General features: G+C 33.2%; 1 protein-coding gene across 1 annotated transcript in view; it reads right to left on the bottom strand.

Moving 5' to 3' along the window:
• Window positions 1–3,880: 3,880 nt before the first annotated feature.
• Window positions 3,881–25,240, bottom strand: part of LOC126885453 (TRIO and F-actin-binding protein-like) — a 47,268-nt gene continuing 25,908 nt past the window's right edge. Inside the window, exon 2 of the mRNA XM_050652024.1 lies at window positions 3,881–4,639. Coding sequence (XP_050507981.1) covers window positions 3,881–4,639 — 759 coding nt within the window. The remainder of the gene's footprint in view (window positions 4,640–25,240) is intronic.

Below are 25,240 nucleotides of genomic sequence, written 5' to 3'. Positions count from 1 at the left end.
ACTACTGGTGCTATCCATCCTAATGGGTCATATAGTTTTGCTACTTCTGACAGTATGTGTCTTTTCGTTATTTTCTTTGTCGTCGTTATTTCTATCTTGAATCTGATTGTATCTTCTTTAGGTGACCAATGTATTCCTAACGTCTTTCGTATTTCTTCTTGCTTGAATGCTTTTGAGTCTACATTCCTCATTTCTTCCGGTACGTTCTCCATTATTTTTTCTTCGTTGCTCAACTATTTTCTAAGTGTAAATCCACCTTTCTTGAAAATTTGTATTAGTTCCTTTTGGGCTGCTTCTGCTTCTTTTAACGTCTCCGCTCCTCCTAGTATATCGTCTACATACATATTTTCTTTTATTATTTTCGATGCTGTTGGGAAATTCCCTCCTTCATCCTCTTGTAATTGTTGTATTGTTCTTAACGCTCAAAAAATGGTGCTGCGGCCGTGCCGTATGTCACCGTCTTCAATTTATATTCTTGCACTGGATCCTTTGTGTCCTTTCTCCAGAGTATTTTTTGATACATTTGGTCTTCTTCTGCCATTCTGATCTGTCTAAACATTTTCTCCAGATCCGCTGAGTATGCTACCTTATGGGATCTCTATCTCAATAGTATATCTGTCAAATCCTGTTGTAATTTTGGCCCCATGTGCATAATATCATTCAAGCTTACTGTTGATGAGCTTTTACTTGATGCATCAAACACGGCTCTTATTTTTGTTGTAGTACTGTCCTCCTTTCTCACTGGATGATGAGGTAGGTAGTAACCGCCTCCTTGGTTTTCCGCTATTGCCATATGACCTTGGTTTTCATAATCTTCCATGAATTGTCTGTAATTCGCTTCTAACTGTTTGTCTTTTGTAAACGTCCTTTCTAGTTGCATCAATCTGGCGAATGCCTGCTGCTTAGATTCTCCTAACTTTGTGACGTCTTCCTTAAACGGAATTCTCACTTCGTATCTCCCTTCTTCATTTCTTTTTACTGTCTGTCGATACATTTCTTCACATTCTTCCTCTTCTACTGATAAACTTGTTTCTTGATTCACTTCTTCTAATTCCCAGAATTTCTTTATTTGTATGTCCATTTCTTGTCTGGATATCATACAGCATACTTCTGCTTTTGTAGTCTCCCTTTCTCGTGCTATCCCCGAAACTATCCAACCTAGTTTGGTGTTTTGACTTAGGAGTCCATTACTTATTCTGTGCATCCCTTCTGTCAATATGTAACTATATTCTTTTACTCCTAGCAGTAAGTCTATTTTTCCTACCCTGTAGTATCTTGGGTCTGCCAGTAGTACATTCTTCTCGTTATAGTCCTGTAGGATTATGTCCTGTTCCGGTAAATCCCTTGTTATTTTCGGGAGTACCAGTGCCTCTATTTCCATGTCGAAGTCACTTTGGTAATGATTTCCGATCAAAAGTTTCATACTCCAGTTGGCTGTCTTTTCCCCTGACGAGCCTATTCCGGATATGGTCGCCTGTATTGGCTCCCTTTTTGTTCCTAGCGCCGTCGCCGCTTGTTCCGTTATAAATGCGCATTGTGACCCTTGGTCGATCAATGCTCTCATTATGAGAGACTCTCAATTCGCATCCCTTACGCGTACCACTGCTGTGGCTAGTAATGCTTTACCTTCCTTATGGCTCGCACAGTTAACTGAGTTCTGTCCTCTTTGCTGTGTGTTGTTGTTTCTTTGCCCCTTGTTCTCTTGCGTGTTTTCTCGTCTTCCGTTATTTTGTTCTCTGGCGTTGTTGGAATAATTATTTCCTCCTCTGTACCTGTCCGATTGGTACCCGTTTCTTCTACTGTTCGATTCTCTTCCATTTCTTTCTTGTGTTTGTTCTCCTTTTGTTTCATTTGTGGTTCTTCTGTTGCCTGTGTTTCCTTTTTCATAATGCAACATTTTGTGGTGGTCTTCGCCACACTGTTTGCACCTAATCTGTGAAAAGCATTGTTTCTCCTTCTTATGTGCTAGGCAATTCGCACACCATTCTTTTTCTCGTATTATCCTGTTCCGGTCTCTTACATTGAGTTCCTGAAATTCTCTGCAGTATGGTACTCCGTGATCTCCGTTGCATATCACGCAACTCATTCTTGTTTTCTTACCCGATCCTCCATGCTTCTCTTGTCTCTTTTCTGACTCCAGCAGTTCCAGTGTTTGGAATCGTCGCTGTAAAATGTTTGTGTTGATTTGTACGTCGGTATCTCTCTACTGTCTCCGATGTGGTTTTCGTATAGCCTCCTTGTCTCCTTGTCCCATTTTGTTATGCTAATTCGCGCTATCAATGGGCTCCACGCTTCCGTGTCTGTTCCTAAGCCTCCTATGGCTTCCAGGCACTCATGGAAGGTATCATGTAGTGATTTCAGTGCTCTAGCGGAAGATTCCTTTACTTCCTGTGCTAGTAACATCCTGTCTATTAGTTTAAACAGTATCATCCTCGGATTTTCATATCTTTCCTTTAACATGTTCCATGCCACTTCGTAGTTGGCCTCGGATATGTGCAAGTGTTGTATCATCCTGTGGGCTTCCCCTCTTACTTGTGATTTTAGGTACTGCATCTTTTCTGCTTTCGACAATTGGTCGTTTTCATGTATTACCTTCGTAAACAGATCGTGGAAAGTTCTCCACGTTTCGTATCTTCCTTCATACACAGGGATTTTTACCTGCGGTAATGTCACACCATCTCTTCTCTGTGTGCTGTCTGGTCGTTGCATCCCAGGCCGTATTTTCTTTAAAGTCTCCTTGACTTTCCTCCTTAGCTGATCTATCCTCTCTACTTCGTCACTGTCTATAACGTCTAGCTCATCATTTACTGTTGCTTCTATGATGAGTGTGTTTATTTTCTCCATGTGTTCTTTCAACTCTGCTTGCAGTTCTTCATCGTACTGCAAGTCTTGTTCATATTCTTGTAATAATTCCTCGATTTTTTGTTTTCTTATTTGTATCTCCTTTCCTTTTGTTGTCTTTCCTCTTTTCAAGATTCTTCCATATTCTTCCAATAGGGTTTTTCCCTCAATATATGTCTTAAAGACCTGCTCGTAGTATTTTGTTTCGAAGTATTTGTCTTTCGTTACTCCACTCTCTAGTAATTTCTCGTGGTTATGCACAAATCTTGTCCAATAATCCTCTAACCTATCCTGACGCTCTTTAATGTATTGTTGATTCTTGCGAGATCCAGGGTCTCTTTTAAGAGACGATACCTGTTTACAAATCTCTGCTCCAATCTCTGCTTGCTTGTTCTGTACCGCTTCCATGTTTAAATTCACCTACTTTTATCCAGCAGTAAGTGGTTTTACGGTATTTTTAAAATGTTATTTATATTTTCAATTTACTATGATTCACGTTTAAATGATGCGGGAATTTTACTCTTTTTGACCTTGCTGACGCTCAGTTTTTCTGTAGGTCAGTTGTACATGTAGGTTAATGTCGTCAAGCAAAATATTATGTTACACAACTATAAATAGAAACCTCTCGGCTAGTATGTTTAATTAAAATTATGCAATATGATTGAAATACAAAAGCAATATGTGCCTATTAACGTATATGTTTTTTCTTTATCAAATTTTTAAATAAAAAAAAAATAAATAGGTAGTAAATATTTGTAGGGATAAATACCGTTTATTATTATTATATAGGCAAAAAAAATATCTATCTGTAAGTTAAATAGTTTGGGTTTAAATGGCAAATATTGTATATAATGCACTAAAACTATATATTGTATGTATGTATACGTCAATTAGTTTGGGTTTAAATGGAAAATATTGTATAGAATGCACTAAAAAATATATATTGTATGTATGTATACGTCAATTAGTTTGGGTTTAAATGGAAAATATTGTATATACGATACGTAAAAGTTGGAAAAATATTATGTTATTCAAAAACTTACGGTTTTTTCTTTATGTTTCTGGACGTTGCGGCTCTCCTGGTTTTGGAATGGCTGTGCAAGTGATCCTGTAGTTTGTAGGTTCTGTAGTGGCTTTCTGGATCTGGCTTCTGGTTCTGTAGTTCGATCTCTGGCTCTGCTATGGCTTTCTGGATCTGGTTTCTGTTCTGTATTTCGATCTCTGGCTCTGCAATGGCTTTCTGGATCTGGCTTCTGGCCTGTATTTCGATCTCTGGCTCTGCAATGGCTTTCTGGATCTGGTTCTGCTCTGTATTTCGATCTCTGGCTCTGCAATGGCTTTCTGGATCTGGCTTCTGGCCTGTATTTCGATCTCTGGCTCTGCAATGGCTTTCTGGATCTGGCTTCTGGCCTGTATTTCGATCTCTGGCTCTGCAATGGCTTTCTGGATCTGGCTTCTGGCCTGTATTTCGATCTCTGGCTCTGCAATGGCTTTCTGGATCTGGCTTCTGGCCTGTATTTCGATCTCTGGCTCTACAATGGCTTTCTGGATCTGGCTTCTGGCCTGTATTTCGATCTCTGGCTCTGCGATGGCTTTCTGGATCTGGTTTCTGTTCTGTATTTCGATCTCTGGCTCTGCAATGGCTTTCTAGATCTGGTTTCTGTTCTGTACTTCGATCTCTGGCTCTGCAATGGCTTTCTGGATCTGGCTTCTGGCCTGTATTTCGATCTCTGGCTCTGCGATGGCTTTCTGGATCTGGTTTCTGTTCTGTACTCCCGGGCCAAGCGTCGTCTATCTGCTACTGGGTTCGTTTGGTGTGGACTGTAGTTGTAGGCCTCCTTTTTTTCTCGATAAGGACCATGTATAAAGTCCGTATAAAGATAAGGATATAAACACCGAATAGCGATAAAGGTATTTATTGATAGAACCGACACTAGGGTAATTCTACCCCGGGAGTACTTCCGAACACTGACTAATTACTGATACGCGATTAGCTAAAGACTGATGTAGACTGATGAATGCTCTTTCTCTAGGCCAGATATCTTGGTTTTATAGAAGCTTAAATTGGGTCATTGGTGACACGATGCCCGCGTGATTTGTATATTTAATTAAGGTAAATAATTCTACTTTTGTCAGCACTTTCGTGTCATTTCCAAATTATATTGTTGATAATTGACCAATTTGGATCTAAACTAATAATCTACGTGTGTGAATATAAAAACAAATAAATTCGTGCAATCTACTGGGTGGTATAATTATTCTGTTCAATATCGGATATGAATTCTGAATATTTGTTATTGGACATACTTAAAGAAAATAAAAAAAAACGGTTTTGTTTATTTTTTCAAAAGATACAGTTTTGTTAAGTAAAGTTGTTTTGATAAAACGAAAACTTTTGAGTTATTATCAGAAAACTGATTAAAAACATTGATTTTTTCGATATAAAACTAACACTTTTGATAGCGAATAAATCGAAAACTATTAATTTTATCAAAAAAATATATAGAACGTTTTTTGCTTATAATGAATGTTATTACCAACTCTTGCGGTCAAAATATAATAAAAAATTCCATCCCCGAGATGGGGTGGTAACCAACCCCATGGTAAAAGCGCCTTTTGGCATAATATATATTTTGATCCTTGGACTATCCACTATTTATTCTCAAATTTTCAAGCAAGTCGATCCATTCTGTAAAAATTGCGAGGTTTTGTCCTATTTTAAGGTGATACAGTAGCGATCAACAGGTGGCAACAAACGCGGTCCAATATTGCGAAAGTTCTGCGAACTTTCAAAAGTGAGGCAGCAGTGCGTCGGTAATTCGACACTGACAGTGACGTTTATACAGTGATGTGGGAGAGAGGGGATATGACATAAGAGATGCTCTCGTGTTTACTAAATGGGACCACTTGATTTGACACTTTTGGGAAAGGCAATATGGCGGCGGGCAGGTTTTTTATGTTATACGTGGAATATATGTTGTTAATTAATTATTAAAATTATTAATTATATATATATATTTATATAATATAATACAATTTTATAATTATATACTTTATATAGAACAGAATATACTGCTAAAGAGTTGTTCCGCCATATTGCCTTCCTTATTTATCCCGTGAAAGCGATCCCATCTACTTCACCTCATGTCACATCCCCTCCCTCCCACATCACTGCGTTTATACTATCAAAAGCAATAATTTTTATACACATAGGCGCGAAATGTTGCTAAGTCAGTGACGTTCGATTTCTTGTTACAAAATAATCGATTTTTAGTAGTTCCGAGATTACACAAAATCTAGGCATGGGATAAAAAAGTTTATTTGAAGAAAGTGTATTTTTTGTCTTTCTTAATGGCGGTACAGGCTCTTTTTTTCAATATTTTATTTAGTTGTAGAGTAATTTCCACATATTAACATATTTCTGAAATTGGGCTCTGTACCGCCATTCTTTATTATATTAGGAATATGTGTGCCAAATATCTCGAAAAAATATTCAAAATTAGAGCCGCAATCTTGGAACACGTTTGTTGCTACCTGTTGATCGCTACTGTTTCCTCTTAAGCTTCATTACTTGGACTAAGAGTACATGTCTAACTCGTCGCTAAAAAATGTATGTATTCTACAGGGAAATAAACCGTTAACTACCACGATTATGCCAATCTAAAATATACATACAGGGAAAGAACCCGATAACAACCATGTGTCCAGGGAAATAACTTGACAAGTCCATTTGATTGTGCCATTTTTATTTGGTGTTGAATCATGTCAATTCTACACAATCATTTATTTTTTACTGTTTATTTCTCTTGCGGGTTTAAGCCAATATATTCTGAGAATTATAGGAATATAATAATAATAGAGCCTACAGCTCATATACATCTATAGACACTCAGCGGTACAAAATTCCGTCACCCAAAATTTTTGATTAAGTTTGACTATTTATAACTTTATTATTTGTACTCCGATTTTCAAAATTACCGGTTTGTAGGTACATGTATTGGTATCATTTGTTGTTATTCCGGTAACAAAAAATCTTTGCTTGCATGGCATTATACGGGGGTGAATGGAAGCGTTGTATTTTCTCCTAACTTTAAAAAATTCTGTGGAAAAATGGAAGAGCTGATTTTGTTTCATAGTCCTGTCATATTATCCCGGAGGCATAACTAAAATTTTGTTTTTTGATTTATCCAAATATTTCTTTTCTTGTAAGAGCTGTACCATTTTTTGTAACTAAAAACATCGATTGACTCATAAACATAAATATTGTGACATGATTATGATTATGTCACCCGACTGTTTTCAGCTCCTGGCCTATTTATTATAATTTAACAGACCCTTTTGGTTTGCTGAATTTAATTTATGTGTTTGTGAATGCATTAAAAGGGCGACCTTTTTAACAGGTACACACCTCGATATTTCTTTTTCATTCTAGAAGTTTTATTGATTTATTATGTAAATATTGTTTCTCAATTCAGTATTTTTCATTTGTTTAGAAGTAAGTTAGTAAAAATAAATAAAGTCAACTTAAACTAAACATTAGTGCCTAAAAGATCATAGAAAAGTAAGTTTTTTAACAATATCTTATATAAAGGTTGGATTGATAAGATTAGAATGGCCCGCATGCAGCCAAGATCTCAATCCTATTGAGAATTTATGGGCTAAATTAAAAATAGCTATTCGCCGTCATCCTAGGCCTCCAGAAAATTTGGTACAGTTATGGTCCTGGTAGAGGAATATCGGGCTATTCCCCAGGCTAACACATTTTTATTCGATGCCAAACATATTGCGAACAGTCTTTGCTGCAAGAGGTGGACATACCCGCTATTGAATTGTTTTGTTTTGTTAACTTTAGTGCGTTTGATATTTTTTAATTAAATAAACCTTCAAAGCAGTGTTTTTATTTACAGCTCTTACAATAAAAGAGATATTCGGATAGTTCAAAAAACAAAATTTTAGTGATACTTCCAGGATAATACAAAAGGAGTATGAAACAAAATCAGCCCTCCAATTTTTCTACAGCATTTTTTAAAGATAGGAGAAAATACAACGCTTCCATTTACCCCCGTGTAATGCCATCTAAACAAAAAATTTTTGGTACTGGAATAATAAATAACGACATGAATACATGTACTTACAAACTGATGCAAGCATCTTGAAAATCGGAGTACAAATAATAAAGTTATAAATTGTCAAACTTATTTAAAAATTTTGGGTGGCGGAATTTTGTGCCGGTGAGTGTATTTTCATATTAAAATATTTTTGGTTTCCATTATATTATTTAGTATTTAGCTATTTAATTTCTTATTACCATGATTAGTAAATTTAGAAATCATAATTATTACAAACTAGTATAGCAGTTTTCATATTACATAATACGTTTTGAAGCGTTTTTTCGCTCTCCTGTAAAATTAGCAAAATGGCGCCTATCATGTTTTCCCCCTGGACCTTTCATTTGCAATGTACTATTTACTACATTAAGGATAACAACAAATCAAAAAGTGAAAATAGAGGATACGTCACTAAGAAATGTTAATATTGAAAATTGAACAAACTATTTTAACATTACCTAAAGGTTCAAATAAAGTTTGAATGTTTTTTTTTAATATTATATCTTTTTTCAATGCTAATCATCAGTGCTATATAGGTTATTAAATATTTGTTATTTATATTATAATGCTAGATTTTTTGGTTTTTGAATAAACGTAGAGCAAATATTGCATGCAACTCTTGTAAATAACTGTTGTTTTCAACTGTTGTTCAATTCAGATTGTGGACGTTTACGTAGCGTACAATAAACAATTATTACTTTCTGCTCTTGGCACTTAAATAACGATAAAAATACTAGCTATAACAATATATTTTGCAAACCGATAAATTAGATATGTGGAACAGTTTTTTATATGTAATAGTTTAGCATTGACTTGTTTGTGACACAAATGTGGGTGTTCGTGTCTTGTGTGTTACAGTTTTAATATCGAAAAAAGTAAATACTGTGTTGACATAATATGTCTCTTTAAAATTCTAGTACCACTTTACCTATACAAAGGACATTCGTCTTTCGTTCCAATTGCTCATGAGACAGAAAATTGATTCGATTCATCAATGGCACTAACATTGTCTATATTTGGATATATGTAACATTAATTGGGTTTAGAAAGTTTGAACAAAAATTCTTTTTCACGTTATTTATAATCTATAATTCAATTTTAATTACGTAATGTATTGGTTAAAAAATCTAAGTAATAATTATTGTCAACGAACAAGCATGTAAATATTATGATATACCTATAAAATTCCTAATTCAAATTTTGTAATTCACATTATAAAAAAATTTAAGTATATTTTAAAAATGGTAAAACCACACTTTTTACAAGTATTGATATAGCTTCCATATATCTATCTATAGGTAATGAGGCATCTATTGTATAGTATTTGCTTCTTCATTTTCTTCTGTCTTGAGCCCTGTGGATTCGACCCGGGGTGGTTTGTCAGGTCATCTACCTATCATGTGATCTACCTCTTTTTTGTTTATATGTTTACGGTCTCCAATCTGGAATTATCATATTGCATCTTTTATTTATTACTTTGCCTAATATGTACATGACTATGACATAAGAATTTTAGGTTATCTTTAAGCTTTAATTTTTAACTTAATTTTTTTTTCGTAATTATATCAAACAATATGAACTGGAAGGTTATAATAAAAAACACATACGGTATGAGGCAAAATAAACAATACTAAATGCCTCAAATTTGTATGAGTCAGGGGCGTACTGAGTGGTTGCCGAAGCGTCGTTATAACTTATGTGAATATCGTGATAATGTTAGGTGCTTCAGAATGGTTCTCAGTTTTGCAGAGAAAATTTTTATGGTGAAGTACTATTTTCGGTCATACGGAAAAGGTTACGAAATCGGTCCAAGCTTAAAATTAAAAATGGTTTCAGCAGGAAGGAACAACCTGTCACATTGCCAGGGATTCTCGTCGAATACTGCGAGATCATTTTGTGAGTTGCTACTAACCAGAACTAACGCCACCCGATGCGTACATATGCGTATGTGGAATGCATAAGGAGTCAGACAGATCCATCGTCTGCCACTTCGGAATTGTCAACTAGAATTAAAAAAAATTTCGGTCCAGAGGCAGTGGCGGATCTAGAAATTTGCCTTGGGAGGGGAAATTTGTCTTAGAGGGGAACTTCCAATAAAAAACCAACCAAAAGACATAAAAAAGGATAAACTCAGATTACATAAAAGAGATAAATAATTACTTGGGCATTAAGTTCCCTTAGTTTTCCTAACTAACGTGTTTATTGGGTGAATTTGTCTTTCTGTGGTTTCGGTTTCATGTCAGTTCATATGGTCGGTCATCAATTGGAAGTTCTGCCCAACAAAATACCTGGGACGTTTTCGTAGCTTGACGTTCGAAACTTGTACCTAACCTGCTCCACAATTAAAACTTCCAGTGTTCCAGTGTTCCTATATATCAAAGGTTGTCCGACTAGACACCGTTAAGCTATTAACAAATTTTCAGCTTGCTATAGGGCTTTTCATCGACTCTCGTTTGTTTCGAGCTTCTGCCAATGTTGTATAATCTGTGTATATTATTCATATATTATTATTTATCGAGCCCTATTATATTAATAAACTTCTTTTTGGTGCGCCAGGTCTAATAGAGTACTTATTCCTTTGTTATTTTATAATTTCTTTTATTTCGTGTTTGTTTTTATCCCATATTTATCGTTTAGCTGTCAAACGATAGGTATTTTCAGTAGTATAAGTTTTCCTAGTGCTGTCTTTTCTTTCTTAAAACTGTTGATTCTTATCTCTACTTCTACAAAAGCTTTTATTTGTGACAGGATGTACCTAATCCATCTCGTTTTTGTTATTACACTCGGGGCGATTTCTCCATGTACACTTCTGTTGAGTTTTCGTTTTAAAAAATGACTTCATCGCAAACAGTTGTTTCTCTTCTACGTAGTTCATTAGCATACGACCTTTGTAATTTCTTGTCACTGCTTTGCATTCCCATTTTGCTTTTAACTGTACTTATTTTTTTCTAATTCGACATTGAAGCCTCCTATTATTATTGTTATTGTAGACTTATTTTCTGTTAAGGCAATAGTGACTTTTTCAAAATATTTTTCTGTAATATACTCAGCATACATTTGTATAGGGTATACTAAAGTACGTATGCCAAGCGATCTAATTAGGGTGAGGTAGATAAACGTTCTATTTGAATTATATCTCGAGAACTAAAGGCAACAGAATCATGAAAATTGGAATGAAGGGGTTTTGAAGAGTAATCTATTTAATGAAAATAATTTCATCTATGTATTTGCTACTTTCGGTTATACCGAAAGCTTATTATTTATTATTATTGCGGATTGCTGATTACCTCGTTTTTTAATGAGAAATATATTTTTACATTTACATTTTTACAGTACATTACATTTTTACAGTATATTTTTACATTTTTGGTTTCTTTGCGATTTCTTGTTTTTTAGAAAATGAGGTTTTGTACTATTATACAGGGTAGTTTAAAAGATAATTACGTTTTTTATTAATTTCGTAGCAATTTTCACACCCTGTAGAATTGTCGTAGTTTGACATCAAAAACTCTATTTATGTTCAAATGATGTTTAATCTACTATTGTTAAAAATTATTAGTATAGCTAAATGTTAAATTTTAGTATACAGGGTTGGTAGAAACTTTGAATGAGTATTTTCTGAGTTTTCTTAAATGTAATACCCTATTTTAGCATTGTAATGAAATATTTTATGCTACTTTTTTTATTTCTTAAGCATTCCCTCTACCTAACTGCTTTAATTTATGCTTAATTGTTAATCGCATCAACAATTTTAACTACATAGGTATTTTGATAGCTCAACTATTATTGGTAATTTTAAGGGTCAGTCTAGATTATTATGTATTTATTTCCGAAAAATTATTAGTGATTGAATATTTTCATGGCCATTTTAATAAAATTTCACGAAATTTTTTGCAAGTAATGTTTAGCTTGAATCACCAATAACTAACAAATTAAAGCAGTTAGGTATAGGAAATACGCAAGAATTAAAAAATTACCACAAAATATCTTTTTATTACAATATTTACTAAAATACAGGGTGTTCCTTTTAGGAAAACTCAGAAAACACCCATTCCGAGTTTCGGCCAATTCAGTATACTAAAATTAAAAATTTAGCTATACTAATAATTCTTAACAATAGTAGACTATAATCATTTCAACATAAATAGAGTTTTGGATGTCGAACTATTACAAATTCTACAAGGTGCGAATGTTGCTACAAAATTAATAAAAATCACGTAATTGTCTTATAAACTACCGAACTACTTTGCATACATTTAAAAACCCATATTTTAAGAAAGAGGACATCGAGGAGAATCCAAAAATGTAGAAATATACAGGGTGTCCTTTAAAAAAAAAACGAAGTTATAAGCAACTTCCGGTATAACCGGAAGTAACAAATAGATGAAAATATTTTCATTAAACAGATCACTCTTCAAAACTTCTTTATTCCAATTCTCATGATTTTGTTGCCTTTGGTTCTCGAGATATTTCTGATAGGCCGTTTATCTGCATCGTCCTGTATATTATGTACCTACTCTTCGTGTAGGTACATGTTGGCCGATTCTTTTATTTTTATGCTAAATAAGACTATTACTTAATCAAATTTATTATCTAATACGAAAAACTTTCTGTACTGTGAAATAAAAACAGTTTTAACTAAGCGTTCTGTACCAACACTTCAAAAGAGAAGGAGCATGGTGAATATTGTCATGTATCTACTAATTAAGTTAATTGGTTTGTAAAACTATCTCCAAAAGTTAATGCAATACATTTTGCACAAATGTAAAAACCTTAATGACAAGAACTTAATTAGATTTAAAAAATCATAAGTGGACTGTTACTCAAACGATTGCAATAATATTTCATGCCTTTTTACTTTTATACACAATGATGGCTAATTTAAACAATTTCGTAAAGCATAAAAATACATAATGTGTTATCATTTTATATTTAATAAACTTAATAATAACTTAAATAATTAACTTAATAAATAACTTAAAAAATTCTTAAATAAAAACTTAATAAAAATAACTTAAAAGGCTTAGACGCAATGTATTTTAAATGCATTCTTTTTTTCGAATCCTGAAAAAAAAAACAATAAGTATTTTTGAAAAATTTTAACGCATAATGAAAGATTGAATTATTACCGAGGGCCGACAGTCCCTCAAAACTTCTATAATGTTTGTTTTAATAATTTACAGGGGTGAAAAAAGAGAAAATTTGGTGTGATTTTTAATTTCAAATATCTCATTCAAAAGAAAATTTTTGGTTATTCTAAGAGACTTTAGGCTCTCGGTAATAATGAAATCTTTCATTCTGCGTTTAAATTTTTCAAAAATACTTATAACTTTTCTCAGGATTCGAAAGAATGAATGCATTTAAAAAGCATTGGCACGAAATTTTGCACCTACGCCCACAACCTTAACCATTAACTGAACCCTTAACATTATTTTTGAGAAATCTTTTATTGTTAATGATTTTTTCTCTTTTTCTCTTCTTCTTCTTCTTCTTCTTCTTCTTCTTTTTATTTAAGATCTTTCGATCTAGTAATATCGATACGTCGCTTTAATATTTCTTGAAAGATGGAGTGCCAATTAACTACCCCTCATTTTTTGCATGCTTAGATAACAAATACGAAGAGTCGCAATCGCAAAAATACGCAAAATAAAATCAAGCTTAAACAATTGAAAGAAAAAATATACCTATATAAATGAGGATCTAACAAAGGACGAAAGGTGAATACAAGACAAAATTAGAATAATGGCTAGATAGCAGGAAAGAAAAAAAACTACAAAAATAGGGTACCAGAGATTAATAATAAATAATGAACTATGGAAGTTGAAGAAAAAAGGCAACCGTAAAGAACAAAGGAATAAATCTCAAAAAACTAGAATTATATGCAGACAGAGGTGAACCGACAAAGACTACATGGAAAGGAAAACGACCACGAAAAACGAAAAGCAAAAACTAAATTAATAAATATCTATAAAATAACAGAAGAACTAATAAAAAGAGAGAATTGGAACTTGAAATATAAGAGGATCCTACCATGGCGGAGAACTGACATAATTATTGAATGAAGGAAGTTAAAAAACATACTAAATTTGATATAGAAACTCTATTACAAAAGACAAGGTAGCCTGGAATTAGACCACTATATTGTAAAGTCGTCTACGACTATATCTATATTGTCCTTCACATTACATTTCGAACATTTGTACTTATGGTAGTGGTATTTTCAGTTACAGTTTAAAGAAGCAGAAGAAAAAAAAAGAAGATTATCAAGCTTCTTGACACGTGACGTGCGCTCATCACTTTTTTTTTCTGTGCGTGACTGATCACAAGTGTTTTCCAAATAGTTTTATAAAAATTATCTCTCTCTCTCTCTCTCTTGTCGTTTCCCCATTACTGAGGATCGTGATTTCTTCCAATATTCCTAACAATGTTTCTCCATTGGTCTTTATCTTCAGCTGCTCTAAGAGCTTCGCAGAATGAATTTCCAGCTGAATGCTTTATTTGGCCAGACCATCTAGTTGGTGATCGTGCTCTTGATCTTCTCCCCGGAACGTTTCCAGAAACAATTAATCTCTCTAAACTCTCGTCACATCTGCGAACCACGAGACCAAAGAATTGCAGAATTCGTTGCAGACATATATTGTAAACAGCCTTTTTTTAATATTGAGTTGGTTTAGAATGGAAACGTTTGTCCTATGAGCTATCCAAGGTATGCGTAGCATTCTTCTTCAGCAACACATCTCAAAGGCATGAATTTTTTTGCGCTCGCATGCGCAAAGAATCCAAGTCTCTGCTCCGTATAGAAATATTGAGAATACAAGGGCATTCACCAGTCTCATCTTGATATTTTAAGAGATAGATCTGTCTTTCCAAACTTTAGTTAGGCGATTCATCGCATTTTTTGCCATATCAATACGTCTCCGAACTTCTGCTTCATAGTTACCATCGTTAGTTATACTAGACTCGAGATAGACAAAGGTGTTTACTATCTGGTATTCCTGTAACATGTTAGTCAGTTGAAAAGTGTCGAATCTGTCGACCACCATTATTTTTGTCTTATCTTTATTGATTTTCAGACCAACTTTATTGCTTTCGTACTCAACTCTTCGCAGAAGATCAACCATTTCTTGCTAATTTGCTGCTATAAGTGTAGTGTCATCAGCAAATCTTAAATTGGAGATTTTCCTACCAGCTACTGTTACTCCACCGGCTCATCCTTCTAAAACCATCCTCATGAAATGTTCACCATAAATGTTAAATACGTCAGGTGACAACACGCATCCTTGTTTAACACCTCTCTCGATCTTGAATTGGTTTGAGAACTTCTGATCTAGTCGTACTGTCGCTATATTAGACTGGTACAGATTTTTAATAAGTGTCACCAGGTGCATTGGTCCCATTTCTATTAAAATTGACCACAGATTTATCCAGCTTACACAATCAAATGCTTTTTGGTAGTCAAGAAGCATATAATCATAGGTACTTGAAATTCTCTGGACTTTTCAATGAGTTGTCTCAGGTTCAGGATTTGTTCCCTTGTACCTTTACCCTTTACAAACCCCGCTTGTTCCTGAGGTATTTGGTAATGTAGATATGTTTTTAATCTGTTTTTGATGATATGCAACAAGATTTTACTAGCATGTGTTATTAGTGACAGTGTGCGGTAGTTTTCACATCTGATAGTAGTTCCTTTTTTGTGTAGTGGGATATAAATTGAGGTACACCATTCAGATGGCCATTTTCCTGAATTCCAAACAGCGACACAGATAGAATGGATGATATGTAATCCTTTGTCACCTAGTAACTGTAGTATTTCACATGGTATTGAATCAATGCCTGGGGATTTATTTCTCTTTAGTGATTTAATTGCATCTTTGACTTCAGCGAGTAAGACAGTAGGTTCTCTAGGGTAGTCAGAAGGCCACTGATTTTCTGCTGATACCTCGTTATTTTTATACAGCTCGCCACAGTAATTTCGCCATGTTTCCAATATTTCATCAGTACCGGTCTTTAAATTACCTTCCTTATCTATTACAGACCACGTTTGAGGTTTAAATTATCTGGTAAGGAGTTCGATCTTCTGGAATAAGTCCCTCGGTTCATTTCGACAGCCATGTGCCTCTATCTCTCTGCATATTTGAGAGATGTAATTAGCTTTATATTTGCGGCACTGTTTTTTGATTTCTCTCGATAACGCTCTGTATTCATCGTTTGTTCCGTATCTAGTTTTATGTTCTTTTCTGAGTTGAATCACAGTCCTCGTATTATCGGATATCCATGGCTTACGGCCAGTGAAACCGCTGCCTTACAGTCTTTTGCAGCCTCGATTACCTTATCTTTGATCCAAGTGCTCTCAGGGTCACTATCTACTTGGTCTAAAGAAAGAGCTTCCTAGGTTTTGTTGGAAGTCATTGATTTTTTATGGATTTGACTTTTCTCTGTGGTCTTCTTTTGAGGACTTTAAAACGAAGTCGAACGTTCAATACCAGGAGTTGATGATCGCTTCCACAGTCTGCACCAGGATATGTTTTACAGTTGATGGACGACGACTTCCATCTTAATCTTATTAGGATGTAGTATATTTGATTCCTTGTTAGTCCATCTGGGCTGCGCCATGTGTATAATTTTTTGTAATTGTAAGATGTTGTTCTACACAGAACTCCACTAGACGGTCGCCATTCTCATTTCTCTGTCCCAGTCCATTTTTGCCCAGCACTCCTTCAATATTTTCATTAGATGACCCCATTTTGGCGTTAAAATCTCCTAAAATTATGACGAGTTCATGATTCGGAATAAAAATTATTAGAAATTATTAAAATACCAAAACAGTCATCAGAGAATAATTATGTATCCCGAAAGAGGCAGAAATATGAAAAGTTGCAACAGAAACTGGTAAAGTTAAGGTATTTATATGATATTTTTGGGTTTTATCCAAAAAGACCAAGGTAATATTTATAAGCTATTTTTGAATTATTTTATGTTAGATAAATTAAATTATGTGTGAATAGATCGAACTATAACTATTAAGTATTTACGAAATGACAATTTTATTCAAATTTAAACGTTGAGTCCTTTTTTGTTGTTATCAATATATTTCTCTGTTGTCATAGTTACTACATCTCGCCACCTTTCCTATTCGAAATACTCAAAACACACAGAGATGTAACAGACGCTATGTTGCCACACTGCACTGGTTTTCCTATTAATGTTTATTTTGTATTAAAATGTCCGACAGACATGATATGCAAAAATTTATATAGTTTGTGTTAATAAGGGTACCTTAAGGTAGCCCAAAGTAATACAGACTAAATTATTAGGGGTTTAACAATAAAATTAGAGCAGGGGGTGCTTTTTAGTAGCCCAACAAATCTTTATGATTATTTGACCCGCTTCTATTTCTCAGAGGTTCTCTACAGTAGCCCGAAAGTTTAGAATAGAATAAAATAAAGGGTTTAACAATAAAATTAGAGCAGAGGGTGCTTTTTAGTAGCCCAAAAAATCTTTATGATTATTTGACTTGCTTCTATTTTTCAGAGGTACTCTACAGTATTCCAGAAGTTTAGAATAGAACAAAATATATCAATTTAACTGCTTTTGTGAATTTTACTTCGATTTCACATTACAAGCAAGTTTACTTACACTAAATTATTTGTTTGGTTTTGTCTTCAAACAATAAAACTAGAGCAGAGGTACTTTTTAGTAGCCCAGACAATCTTTATGATCATTTGATCTGCTTCTATTTCTCAGAGGTACTTTACAGTAGCCCAGAAGTTTATAATACAATAGAATTATATTTATTTTACTACTTTTGTAAATTCTACTTCGATTTAAGACTACAAGCAAGTTTAGTTACACTAAGTTTTTTTTGTTTGGTTTGTCTTCAAACAATAAAACTTCAGCAGAGAGTACGTTTTAGTAGCCCAGACAATCTTTATGATTGTTTAATCTGCTTCTATTTCTCCGAGGTACTTTAATGTAGCCCAGAAGTTTAGAATACAATAGAATATATTTATTTAACTACTTTTTGCACATTCTGCCTTGATTTCATATTACGAGGGTAGTAAGTTTACTGACACTAAATTTTTGTTGGTTTGTCCTCAAACAATAAAATTAGAAGAGGGTACTTTTTAGTAGCCCAGAAAATCTTTATTTTGAGCTGCTCCTATTTCGCAGAGTTACTTATAGTAGCCCAGAAGTTTAGAATAGAATAGAATATCATCTATAGTCGGTTCGCTAAACTCAGACGCAACTGGCTAGATATTTTAGTCGATAATTTTTTTGTTTTTTGCCAATTTTGCAAAAATTGGCAAAATTACTAACTATTTAGTGATTATTAACTATTTAGTAATTATTTTTTGCCAATTTTACTAAAATTGGCAAAATTACCGACTAAAATATCTAGAAAGTTGCGTCTGAGTTTAGCGAACAGACTATACCTTGATATTACAAAGTTAGTAAGTGTACTTAAAATAAATTTTTGTTTGGTTTTGTCAAAAATATTAAACAAAGATACAGAATCAGCAGCTTTATTAAGTCATCTCTATTACGAAGCCACAAAAAACCACTGTTTATGCAAAGACTGTACCACAAAGCCAAGCTGCTGTTTCCACTCAGCATCCATCAAGAGTTCTTTCAGAATCTAGCAACTTTAATCAGCAGCGTTTAAACTGCAATCCAACCTTGAGCATACCAAGATTTGGACAAAGTCAGTACTCAAATCACCCTCAACTAGCATCGAGATACAAACAATCGAACAGACAGCAGTACCAAAACCAAATGAGAACAACCAGGATGTCGTACTAAAGGTAAATAAAAAATTAATAGGGTAATATGGCTAACTGTATTAAAATCTGGAAAGAGATTACTTCAGACAAGAAAGTTTTAAGTTGGGTCTAAGGTTTTAATATTTTATTTAAAACAACGCCCTCTGAAGAGAGAGCACCAAAAGTTCTCATAGACCCAAACTGGTAGTATGACTTATAAAAAAAATACTTGAAAAGGGAGCTATTTCTCCTTCTTCACATACAAAAGGACAATTTCTTTCTTCGTAGTTCTTGTGCGCAAAAAGAAGAGAAATCATAGATTTTGTTTTGAATTTAAAACAATTAAATTGCTTTATAGAAGTCACATATTTTAAGCTGGAAGACTATAATAGGTCAGTCCTTAAGCTCATTTTCAAGGGTTGTTTTATGGCAAAAATAGATTTAAAAGTTGTCTATTTTACTATTCCTGTTCATGAAAATTCTAAAAAATATTTAAAATTTGAGTGCAGAACTTTTTTATATAATTTAAACCAGAGGTTCTCAATCTGTGGTACATGTACCACTGGTGGTACATATCATTATTGGCGTTGGTACACAAAACACAGAAAAAATTAAAATAGTAGTACTTAGTAAGTATTGATAATACAATTTAAAAATATATGTGATACCAAAAATAATGAAAATAACTGTGTAGGTGGTACATCACTCAAAAAGGTTGAGAACCGCTGATTTAAACTGTTTACCGTTTGGTTTGAATAATATCTCGGCTTTTATATTTACAAAAACTTTAAAATCAGCCCTAATAATCTAATAACAGGAGGCTTTACTTTTGTCAATTTTTTAGATGACCCTTTACCAATTTCAAAATCATATTTAAAATGTAAAGAAAATATTGTTTAAACATTTTCTATGTTTTTCCGCTTGAGATTTACTATAAATAAAAAAAGAAAGAAAAGTATACTTTCACCCACACAAAATATAACTTTTCTTGGTTTTACGTTTGATTCGAACCTGATATATTTTGCACCTGCTGACCAAAAAAAATCTAATAGTATTCAGACCATTAAAAATAAAAGTACATGTAAAATAAGATCATTTGCAGCCTTAATCGGTCAGTTTGTAACAATTTGTCCTTTTATGGAAGTTAAATATATGGAAAATCATACTAAAAAAAATAAAATAAAAAAGAAAAGTAGTTCTCTTTCTAAAACTAAGAGTTAAAACACTAAAATGACCATACCTAAATACTTAAAAACGATTACAATTGGTGGTTCAATAACATACCAATTAGTGAGCAAAATATAAAATAATCCAATTATGTATTTGAAATAAATATTTTGCGATGCATATCTTTTAGCATGGCGGGTATGCTGTAATGATAGCAAAACTCATGGATTTTGGAGTCATGAACAACAACAACTACATATAAATGTACTTGAGTTACTAGCAGCATATAATGGCTTGAAATCCTTTTTTTTTAATATGGGAATTGTAGCATTTTGCTAGAAATAAATAACGCAACAGCTGTGCCTTGCATTAACAAGATGGGGAATGTACAGTACTCCAACAACATTTGCAGATAAGTTTAATAATTCTGTGAAAATAGGAATTTCAAAATATTTGCATCTTACATCAGTAAAAAATGCTTTTGCTAACTCGGAATCAAGATCTTTAAAAATAGAAACAGGGTAGGTATTCTTTAAGTGATAATTGTGTTACTATAATTTTTGAGCAGCTTTTTATTCCAGAAATCGATATGTTTGCCACATATCCTAAAAAAAATGTGCAAGGTATGTAATTTGGAACCCTGACCCCGGATCAGAGAAAGTCAATGCCTTCACCCTAGATTGGCATGGATTTAAATTTTATGCTTTTCAGCCTTGGTACACAACCTTTGGCCACCACACCTTACACAACCAAAAAGATAATTTTAGGACCTGATAAACATTTAATCTAGAACTCTTTTTGGGCTTTTATGTCCAGGACATCCTTTGGGTTTCCATATTCTTGTCAGGCAAGTTTTTTAAGAAAAGGCATTCCTGAGGACTGCATCCCATCTACTACAACAAATCACTAAATTTTTATGATACAGTTTTCAAGAGATGGTGGAGGTATAGTATAAAAATAATGACCATTTTGCTTATGAATTATCGAATTTTAATTTTATTAAGTCTATCGTAGAACAGGATTTTAATTATAGCTCTATAAACATTCACAGAGCTGCATTGGCGTTGATAAAAGATATCCTAGAAAATTATAAAAATATTTTTATTTATTTTTTTTTAATGTATATATATCCTCAAACCTTAATTGCCCAAATATCAATTAACTTGGGACTCTCTACCAGTATTTCTTTATTTAGAAACATTATTTAAAAAAAAAAAATCAATGGGACAATCCCAATAGTTGGCTGTATACCATAGTTTAAAAAACCAATACAGAAGTAAAAACTTCGAGATGTATTCTGGTATAAAATCGTTTATTTAAAAACTATAAAATGTCATCGATTGCAGAACGTTTTCGTTCTAAACAGAACATCTTCAGTGCCTAGAATGAAGTATTTCCACGTTAGATTAAAGCAAAAGGTTAAAAAAGTGACTGTTAAAATGAAAAATGTGGGAATACTTACATCCTGCCGAGTATTTTGAAACTAGCACACCGTAAATAGTGTTAACATCATCATATATGGTTTACATAATGTAATATGTTAAAATGTTATGACTACAAGTCGATGTTAATGGATAAAGTGGAACACATGCTAAAAGGGTGCCATGGTTCCCTGCTCGAAGATACTAGGTACTTGCCAATTCAATGGGCACAGACCAACTGAGAAATTATGAAGTGGATATACAATTTGACAAGGGTGACATGACATGACAAGATAAAGCCAATTTTTGGTTAAAGTTGCATTTGATTTTGGATTTTTTAATAAAATGCGAAGGTTTGTCTGCAAAAATAATTTAAATTATTTGAATAATAAAATCTACTGTAAAGTTTAAATTAGCAACTCTCTATTCCAGAATAACTTATAAATTCATTAAATTTAATGCAGATATATTACGTGGTTTAAGTTGTGACGTCATCGGATGTGAAATGACGAGATGAAAGTTGAGTTTGTTGAAACAAGGAAATACACTACATAATAAGATAATTAGACTTGCGTGGAAAAACAAAGCTAAACAAGCCGAGAAAACCAGAATTTAAGAGTGTTTTTATGTGGTGAAATGTTGGTTGCCTAACAAGGCAAGCAGACAACAGGTTGAAGGTAAATGGTAGAATATTGCGAGAAAACAGTATATATACAAAAGGTGGCTATTTATTGTGTTAAATTTATTATTATACTATTGTAATGAATAATTATGTCTGTTAAAAGTTGGAAAATAGTTGTTAACAAAATTAAATAACTAAAGATTACTGTTAGTGAGGTAGATATATGTGTGAAGGATATGATTGTATATAGTATTGTGAAATGAATGAGAGTATGTAATAATATAATAAAATTAAACTATGTGACATAAAGTCTAATTCATCTTTATGTAGTTTTGAAAGGACTGAATGAATTGGAAGTAATGTATCTTGATAGTCTACCAACGTGGAATAGTGAATAAAATAATTAGAATGAGAGCTACCAATATAGGTCAAATTGTGGGTTGGTGTCAGTATGTAAAGGAGAATCTAAATTGAATGAGTATATGAAATAGAAAAGTATGAGATTGATTTCTATTGGTGATAGTGGAGTGAACAGACTGAAATAAATGAAATATATTTAAGTGCACAAACTTTATGAACGTATGTGGTTGTAACTGAAATCAAACAAAAGAAAAATGTGAAAAAATTTTTATTTTAAATTGGGATAAATGGATATTGGAAGTTGCCTGATATGAATGGAAATGAAAAGATAGATGAAAAAAGAAGAATAGTGAATGAAATAAAACTTAAATGTTATAATCTGAAAGAAGTTTGACTGAATGGGTCGTAATGGATATAGGTGTGCAGTATCATATTGTTAAGTAAAGTCTAAGAATCTAAAAAGAAAGAATGTTACTAAGTAAGGAAAGTGATATATATGACAGACCAGAGTGATTGGATGTATGGTGTTTTTTATTATTGTAAGCGGAGATGAGAGAAAATGAGTAAGTAACATAGCAGGCAACAGGATAAGTGAGAGTGAAGAACATTCCAAAGAGACAATAAACCAGACCGATTTAAGGATTAATAATAAGAAGAGGCATTTAAATAAATTATGAAAGAAATGGTGAGATGAGATATAGAGGACCTGAAAAAGAGACAGAGACACAAGGTCAAACCAGAAATGACTAGGAGTGGAGAAAATATGAAGGATAGGAAAATAGAAGAATCAAAACTGTGTTAGGGATGGGATAGTGGGGGAGGCAGCAATGAAGTTGAAAAGAAATGCAAGTTGAGATATGTGTTAATGGGTGATTAGTATGGAAAGAGAAGACTGTTATAAACTAGTGGGGTAGTGGAAAAAGAAGGGGGAGGAGGAAATGGAAACATTATTTTGTCTCACGAGCCTTTCCCTGAAAGAACTTACTTACAAACTTGTTATGTTGATTGCACTTACTTTACCTCAGAGGTTGCAAACCCTGTAACTAATAAAAATTCAGAATATTTTCATGGATCAAGATAAAATTGAGATTTTAATACCAGATAGGATAAAGACCTTCTCAAAAAAAATGATAATAAATAAACAAATATTAACCTATTTAAAGAAAACACAGTTGAGAGTGTTTAGAGATTTCTAAAACATTCCTCCTCAGAAGACAATTTGTTTATAACTAAAAAAAAGAGACGTATAAAGCAGCATCTACCCAGGCGTTGAGTAGATGGATATAAGGTTTTTTAAAATTAAAAATATAGACACTAATATTTTTAAAGTGTATAGTGTCAGACATGCATCTACCTCAGCGGGAGTTAGAACTGGATTATAGAAGATATTAGAGAGACGGCGAGATGGACAGAAAATTCTCAAGTATTCAATATTTTTTATAATAGACCTCTAGCAAAATATTACGGACTCTTTGCAATATAGTATTGTCTGGTGAGTCCATGTAATTGTATGCTTCTTGGTTGGTTTATTTTTTGTTATGCATTTTGTAATTATATTACATGTTTAGGTTACTAATATTAGTAAGAACATTAATTTCCTTATTATTTTTATTTGTACCTGGTTAAAGGTACACATCTCATATAATTAAAACATAAACATTAATCTTAATTAACACGTTAATCGCCCAAATGAAGCGAAAAATATCCCACCCCCAGGCCCAACCTAATTTTTCTAGTAAATCATTAGGTCTTTACACTAGATATGATGTACTGACTGTTATAAAGTGCTAGGTTAAAAAAATTCTCTAAAAATTTATTTTGAAAATGACACCCTACTTATGGGTTTCAGATCCTCTGACGACTGAGCGCCGCGAAATCCGAATATCGGTTGTCATTTTTTTCGAGTTCTAACAAGTCTGTGTGTGCTAAAATTGTAGATGTTTTGTTTAGTCTACAATCCATTCGTTGAAACTTGTCGGTAATTTAAGGAAAAGTAGAAAAAACAATCTACAAAGGATGTAGAGGCCCAAAAATTAAATAAAGGACACATTTACGCAAAGGAAAGTAATACAGGTGTAGGTGTTTTAAAATGGCAGGATAAAGGTGATATTCTTTGTCTAAGCACTATTCATACTGACAGAACCACTAAATATACAAGAAGAGGAACAGACCTGGAAAATCTATCTCTTACAGTTGGCTATAAATATTAATGTAAGTCATTCATAGATCTATCCGATCAGTTGAAATCATATTCTTCCCCTTTGCGTAAAGGGATTAAGTGGTATAGAAAACTTGCATTTGAAATATTACTTGGCTCGGCAGTAGTAAACTATTTTATAATATACAAAACGGCGACAAAGGCAAAAATATCAATTAGGTACGGATTTTAGACAGAGCACTGCTCTAAGTATGTTACAAATCGATGAAGTAGATGTCCGGAAACTGCCGGAAAATGATAACAGAAAGCATATTTCACATAAATTGCTTCAAAAGACCGTCGAAAATGTGTAGAATGTTATGCGAAAATAAGCGCTGAAGAAGGAAGAAAAACCGCTCAGAAGAAGGGACCAAAATCAAAATTTTCATGTGATGCATGTAATAAGTTTTATTGTTTGTTATATTTTTTTATGTTCACCATTATTCTGTATAATTAATAGAAACTGTTTGTATTATTTAAGTAAAATAAAAAATATTTTTCCATAAATCCTTATAACTTTTTTGAAAAATTTTTAATCATAGTAAACACATAAAAAGTGCCGAGCTCATTCACTAGTATTGCCTGCCAGGAACTTCTGTAAAAACTTTCATATAGATAAATGTGTTTCGAAGCACTGCAGTTTGGTTAAAGGCTTTCATGTTACCGCTAGTAGTGAAGGTTGCCTTATGGGTGTCGGGGCGTATACGACCACAGGATTTGAAATCCAGATGCCGGGTGTCATGGCGATTAACGTGTTAATAATT

This window comes from Diabrotica virgifera, chromosome 5, assembly GCF_917563875.1.
Source record: "Diabrotica virgifera virgifera chromosome 5, PGI_DIABVI_V3a".
Classification (NCBI taxonomy): domain Eukaryota; kingdom Metazoa; phylum Arthropoda; class Insecta; order Coleoptera; family Chrysomelidae; genus Diabrotica; species Diabrotica virgifera.
Note: the sequence above shows the minus strand (reverse complement) of the source record. Positions and strands in the feature narration are given on the sequence as shown.